Source organism: Anarrhichthys ocellatus, unplaced genomic scaffold (genome assembly GCF_004355925.1).
Source record: "Anarrhichthys ocellatus isolate YVR2014 unplaced genomic scaffold, GSC_Weel_1.0 scaffold7, whole genome shotgun sequence".
Lineage (NCBI taxonomy): Eukaryota > Metazoa > Chordata > Actinopteri > Perciformes > Anarhichadidae > Anarrhichthys > Anarrhichthys ocellatus.
Window position 1 is genome coordinate 11,781,299 of NW_022280037.1, and position 7,109 is coordinate 11,788,407.

Genomic DNA, 7,109 nt, shown 5'->3' on the forward strand with positions numbered 1-7,109 from the left:
TTGCATCTTATTCAGACCAAAACTATGTGAAATTACAGCTATAGGAGCTGTGACAACACTGGATTGACAGCAACTTATTTTCAGCCGTAATCGAAAATCACCCATCGTTACCTCCGTCGCTGAGCAACCACCCTGTTTACTGTTAATACCTATAGCGCTATTAGGTGGCGGGAGAATAGTCCCTAATGATTATTATAGCTTTTATTTACAAAGCCTATAATTTAGAGGAAAAAAAGAAAAAATACCGGTCGTGTGTTTTCATTCTTGCGGCCGTTAAAAAAAGCACTGGGAAGTATCAAACACCCTAAAATACAGTCTAATCTTTAAAGAAACGTTTGGGCTGGTTTGCTATTGACACCGAGCACAAACAGCCTTTCGCCGTTTCCTTTCAATACCCCTGATTGATTATTGAGAAACCTGCTGATAGCTCCCGCGCCGACAGTTCGGCCTCGCGAGTTATTTGAGGAGAACACCGCGCTGTTTGGTCAGGGATTTCGTCGATAAGCTTTTCTTTGAGCAGCGTTCGCGTTTGATGTTGTGGAGCCGAAAAGACCTCACCTTTCTGACTCACACAGTCAAACACCAGAGAAAGAGAAAAGAAACAGCTCATAAAGGGTCCGTTTACTCTGCAGGGCACGCTTGTGTGAGCTTTAGCCTGTAACGATAAGCCAGAGCCGGTGTGATTTGTCAGAGAATAAAGAAGAAAAATAGGCTCCGGTATTTAATTGTCATGTCAGAATAAGAGCCCGAGTGTTGATAAAGTATTTAGTCCTGTCAGTTTGCCAAAAATGAACCTATTTAACGACATGGATGTCTGGATTTATTTTCCTACAATAATTAATAGATTTCTTTAAGAAATAACTAAACCACCTATCGTAGAAAACGAGCAAATAATAATAATAAATGTTAATAATAATAATAATAACAATAACAAGACTGTAGGCTACTGGTTTAATTTTTGCTCTATTGACTTTTTCCCAAAAGGAATATTTCCGCCATTTAACACCGCATATGTTGACATATTTCACAAAAAAAGCTTAACTTTCTTGTTTCCATAATTTATTAATAGGACTGTTTTGTAGTAAGTCAAATATCTATATAAGTTACAAAGAAATAAAACGTACAAATACCAATGAAACGACAACAAACCGGCAATAGCGTCAAAAACTTTGTACAACAGATAGCTAAAATTCAAACATTTCACAGAAATATACAAGCTAGATCTACGGCTTACATTAAATTCTATATAAATCAGAGTCACGTGTGTGTGTGAGGGGGAATATAACAGCATCCATATACAACAGTTTCCCTGTTCAGGTTCACTTTCCCCGAACTACTGCGGCCTATATGACTGCTGATTCGTCTTTTGTCTCAATATAATTTACATAAATAAATCCCAAAACTTCCGCAGTTTTATGGTCAAAAGTGTTTGTGCCCTTCCTTCCTTCCTTCCTTCCATATAAGTCACACTTCCTTCCAAAAAGGTGAAAATTCAAGAAGAGCGTTGCCGACTTCACTCGGCTCTTGTTCAGATGCGCACATTTACAGTAAAAATATGTCTTTTTTTCTTCTTCTTTAAATATAAGAATCGGTTTAAATAGCCGGCGCCTCTTGTCACCACGTCCTGCCGTATAACAGGGCTGAACACTGCAGGGCTGAGCCGTACTCTCCGCCGGGGGAATTGAGGTGAGAGAGGCCGGCCACTTGGCTCTGCAGGGACGGCGGACTGGAGGAGTGCGGCGCCAAATCTGGAGAGTGACCCGTGCTTCCCACCTGCTGGCTCTGGTGCTGCCCGAGGCCGGAGGTGTTGTTGGACATGATCATGACATTGCCCCCTTGCTGGTGGAGGGTCTGTGCGGAGGATGTGGGCGTGTGGCCGCTGCCTTGACAGGGCTTGCCGTCCTTCACCAGCACCGGCACGGCCACCCTCCGCGGGGATTGCTGCTGCTGGCAGGAGCCGCTGTCCTGCTGCATCTGCTGCTGGGACACTTTGTCTTTAGCCTGCCTCTTCATCTTATACCGGTGGTTCTGAAACCAGATTTTCACCTGGGTCGGGGTGAGGTGGATCATACTTGCCAGGTGTTCCCTCTCCGGTGCCGACAGGTACTTCTGCTGCTTGAAGCGTCGCTCCAGCTCGTAGACCTGCGCCTGGGAGAACAGCACCCGTCTCTTTCTCCTCGGGGTGCTGGACAGGGAGCCCATGCCCTTACCCACGTCTGCCAGGGAGCTGAGGCTGCCCATGCTGCCCATGTTCATGCCCGACGACGAGCCCATGAAGCGAGAAACTGATGGGGGGAAAAAACATATAATTCATACTATAAAACTGCAAATTTTACTAGCAACAATGATGCATAAAATAATTCGGTTTTTAGGCATAAAACGTCATAGAAAATTTGCTTTGAGAGCGAAGACTAGTTGATTTTTATATGTGGCACTTATGCAACTACAGCTCTGATATTTATTTCCATGACTCAATATAGTAAAAAACAACAACTCTAATGCGTGTCAAAGTCCATTTCATATATTATCAACTATAAAAACTAAATCTCTGAGCTCACTGACAGCAGATTGTTTTTGGTTTAATGTGATCACGTATAGTCAACATTAAATGAGCACATTTTCGGCACTAAGGATCCTTATTGTGAGACTTTGTTTTCGGATGTTTGGATGCAATGCATGCATGCTTTTGCTTTATCTTTGCCCTCCCTAATAATAAAATCAAACCCTATAGGTGAAATAAAGCAGTGCCCACTATGGCAGGCAGGAACAATCACTACAATACAGTATAAACCCGGAGCATGTACACAAAAACTGCTTTTCAGCACAACTCAAAGCTGCAGTCAAAGTACAGGTGCAGGCTGTACTCACTGGTGGAGAAGCGCGGGTCCGGGTTGGCTCCGTACCAGCCGGTGGCCGTGGTGCTGCCCCTCATGCCGTCCTGGTACGACGGCAGGTCGCCCATGTTTCCCAGGTTGCCGTTACAGTAGCCCCCCATGGCCGAGTGTGACAGCTGAGAAACACCTGCCGCAGTCATGTGGTAAGCCGCAGACACAGTCCCATTATGGCCCATGTGGTGCTGCTGCATCGCCGCCTGAGAGACCTGCGGCTGCCGGTAAGAAGTGAGAGGTGCCCCCAAGTTGTTATTCTCCATACTTACTTTCTTATAGCTCTCCTCAAGGGGACTCAAGATATCGGAAACAGAAAAAGGAGTCGTATGCTTAGGGCTCATCGACATTGTTCTGGGGCTGGAGAGGGAGAAATTAGAAGGCAAGGCAATCTCTCCTTCTCTTCTTTTTTTTTTTTTTTTTGGCCAAAGCCCCTCTGGTTCCTGTTGTCTCAACGTCGATCCTGGTAGATGAACACGTAGGAGAGCGCCTCAAGTCCGCCTTAATTGGATTGAGTGGGAGCTCGGTGCTGGCTTTGGTTTGTTTTAGCTGGGTGCCAGGTTTAAGGCTACCATCAGAGGCGGGGCATCGGCAACAATACAAAACAGCTCTAGCCTCCTTTCGTCGAGCGCAATTTCGCTTACAAGACATGTGCTCCCCTCCCACTGACAATAACATAAGCGCTGCACATGATCATAAATGTCTCGTCCCCGCGCGCGGCGTCCAGCCGCGCTGCGGCTGCTGCATTTGGAGTCTGCGACTTGTTGCTGTCGCTGATACCTTGGATACACCGCTGCACCTTGGGACCGCACTGACCACAATACACTTTATTAACTGTAGTGATGTTTACGAGGGCCTCTTGATGAAAGGAGGCCTATATGGACTTGAGAGTTGGAGAACCACTCCTCAGTTGAACTACTGACTTGTAATGGCCATGAGAGGCCTCCAGTGATTGCAGGATTGTTTGTGTTATGCCTTATCGTACTCAGACATGCAAAAGTGCACTTGCGGGGAGCGAAATTGACTGGTACTGATAAGTAAATAAATACACATTCGCGTGTTAAGTGGCTGCGTAAATGATTAACCCCCCTTGGTTTTTCTTTCTTTCTTCTTTTGATATCATTGGACGCAAACAGCGTGTTACCTATATTCAGATGCACACACTCGTCGAAACGGCCCGGTGAAAAAACAAAAAAAAACAAAATAGAGTCTGGAGTAGGAGAGGCTCTCATGTGAAGTTAACGGTGTTCAAGTATACTCTCATACAGCACAACGCATGCAGGTAGCCCTCAGTAGCATCTTGCCTTAATGCTCAAGGAGCCATAACAGGTTCACTCAATCATATCTCATTTCTAAAATTTTACACATGGAGCACATAAAAGATTTTGGCTTCATCCAACAGCTTTGAAGTCAAGAAATTGTATTCTGAGGGCTTCGCTTCAGAGCCAAAGTCCACTTTTACGCAAGGTGACGTTTCTGCCATTCTTTTATTTATTTAATTTCATTTTCTCATTCAAGTACAAATTGTTTTCACCAAACATGAGAACTTAATCTAAAAGCAATTGTTTCTTCTTCTTATATTTGTGTTGAATTGTATTGCTAATTGATATTACCACTCGTTTTCCTTCGTTTTAAAGATGTGCATAAGATTATTTTTCATAAGCAGAAATAAGTAATCATTTTAAGTTTGGCAATATTTCAACCTTAAGCAATAAAGTACAATTTCGTTGTTGTTAATATTCGGCTACAGTGTATCCTGTCTGCTGCATGTTAGGCACGAAATTATTAACATACTACCTTAGAAAATAAGCAGTGAAGAATTGAAATGGACACAATAACTTCTAACTTACACAATCTGTAGATGTCAGGATCATACCGGAGCTGAACCTGAGGCTACAACAAAACAACAAACCAAGTATTATTGGTAATATTTCGGTTTTTTAAAGGACTCGCCAGCAGGTCTAACGTGTTACGCAGCAGCAGCAGCAGCTCCTAGCAGAAGACGTCTGCGCCTGCAGGTCGTGCCAATATTTAAAGGAATTAAAGAAACACAGCGTCTTCTGGTGGCAGACATAAAAACGTGAAATGTTGTGTTCAGTGTTATTCCACTGAGACTCTAAAGATGTGTTCCTTGGTTCATTTCTGGATTTTTTAAACTATTTTTCTTTCCAGATTTTTCTTAAAAATTCAAATGATTGCTGATGCACCCTCAGCAACAAGCTGTCACACTGCAGCCAGACTCAGTGGAAAGCTCCATTGTTGCGGTGACATGGGGATTGTCACGCGGATCATCGGCTACAGTTCCATATTTCACGGCTGCCTGCACGTCATTGCAGGATAGTATGTGCACTATGTGCAGCGCTGCATAGAGGTGCACACTTACCTTTAATGAAGCAATATTGGTATATAGTCCGAGGCTAAATATTACAGTTGAAATAAATTGTTTGGATGATAGCCGAGGTGCAGGCGCATGATTCACATGCCATATAATCGCAGCAATTAAAATCACAGCATGTCTTTGCATCCAAGGTACATTTTGCTTATGCCTGCCTTAATTAATTTCACAAGATATTCTTAATCATCTAAATCAGTACCTTTCCCCTGTTCTGGCACACGGCTGTTATGGCCAATTAGCGGTAATTAGTCCAAATGTTCCGGCTAATTCCTCAGAATAATGAGGACACTGAAGTGGCGGGTATTCGGCTATAGCGAGCCTTTGTTATCGAGGCTTCACGTTGTTGTTTGTGAACTGATTGGTGTAATCCAGAGAACAACTTCAGACGGGGAAACATAAGTTTGTAAAATGAGAACAAACTAAAAAAGTTACTGTTATTGCTTAACACAAAAAAACAATAATAGTTTCTTATACAAAATGCAACGCAAATAGTTTCCACATGAATATGTCAAGCTACAGCAACACTGGAGAAAGATTTACAGCCTAAGTACGAATATATATGCACCTCAATATGAATAAATAACCTTTCAAGTGCAAAAACGTCACTTTATATCCGCTAATGAACCACAAATGAATCTCAAAAGGTACATGAAAACTATCTGCACACGTATCTCCATTGCACATAACTCCAAGGGTATCCAAAATAAATAATTATATATCCAAACATTTTATATTTAGGCTGTTTTTCATTAAAAAAAACATGTAACATTTGAGGTCCACATTAATATAAATAGATATGCTTAATATGCTATCCTGTATCCCCAAAACAGACCATATTAAATCTGATTGTAACAGATGTAAGGTAATAATGGCCGTCTCTAACAGTATTGGCTCCCCTGAGGATTTCTTTTCCCCTCAAAACTTCTGTCTGACTTTGTCCTGCTTTGACTCCGACACTCTGTCAACTCTTACAACTGTTGTTCTACCAGAAAACAGACGCTGAGAAGGAGACGACACGAAGAAAGAAAAGCGTCACCATCACACACGAGCCTTAATTTCTCTCTTTGAAAAGTGAGGTCAGATTGAGTAATAGGCTGATAAACCACCAGTTATCCAATCGCCTCTCATCACAAACGGGCTACAACGTGCAGATCTAATTTCCAGCTGTGTCTCTGACCCTCCGTCACAGCAAACGGTAGGCCACATCACAAAGAGGAAAACTGGACATTCGGGAAATACTTGAGGGCAAAAACTGACGTATGACGTCACGACAAGCAGGCACACGTCACTATGGGCGGCCATCTTTCTAGGCCCAATCAGCAAAGCAGCAGAGTGGAGATTCAAAGAGTTTTCTCTGAAGCACGGTGGGTGTTTTTTCTTTTGTATTGGTGAAGCACGGCCTCTAGTGGATCACCGGCGGCCTTCACCCAAAGACCCAAAACACACCGTTTGGTCACATTTACTGCAGGAGGTGAGAAAGGATACAGTGTGTTAGTGCGCCATCTAGTGGAGAGCTGGATCATAAACACATGAAGACCTCATCACGTTCAAGTATTACATGAAGGTAACAAAGATGTCACGGTGTCACTACAATTAGCAGCTTAACATATTTGAATTCTGATTACTATTATTAAACAAATACATTTCATTTTTTATATTTTATATTCTATATTATTGATCTGTACTAATCTATAACTACATTTCACCTTTTACCAGATCTTGCATCCCCGATCAGATTGTGTTTTTTGTTACTATGTTTTATTACATTACCTATTATATTATATGTTATATTAATACAGATAAACACTAACTCTCATTGCTTAATCATG

The 7,109-nt window shown here is 42.5% G+C and overlaps 1 protein-coding gene across 1 annotated transcript; it reads right to left on the reverse strand.

The window, feature by feature from the left end:
- Positions 1–259: 259 nt before the first annotated feature.
- nkx2.1 (NK2 homeobox 1) lies at positions 260–3,541 on the reverse strand. The gene is made up of 2 exons (XM_031847736.1): positions 2,869–3,541; positions 260–2,285 (listed from the first exon to the last, which is right to left on the reverse strand). Exons 1-2 carry the CDS (start codon positions 3,233–3,235, stop codon positions 1,615–1,617), a joined length of 1,038 nt encoding a protein of 345 aa, XP_031703596.1. The 5' UTR covers positions 3,236–3,541; the 3' UTR covers positions 260–1,614.
- Between the last annotated feature and the right edge of the window lie 3,568 nt (positions 3,542–7,109).

What these genes read in the sequence shown, in the direction of transcription:
- nkx2.1 (XM_031847736.1), bottom strand. Translation starts at nt 3,235, where the DNA reads ATGTCGATGAGCCCTAAGCATACGACTCCTTTTTCTGTTTCCGATATC. An exon ending in GGACCCGCGCTTCTCCACCA is followed by an intron (nt 2,286 to 2,868) that starts GTGAGTACAGCC and finishes TCCCCCCATCAG; the next exon opens with TTTCTCGCTTCATGGGCTCG.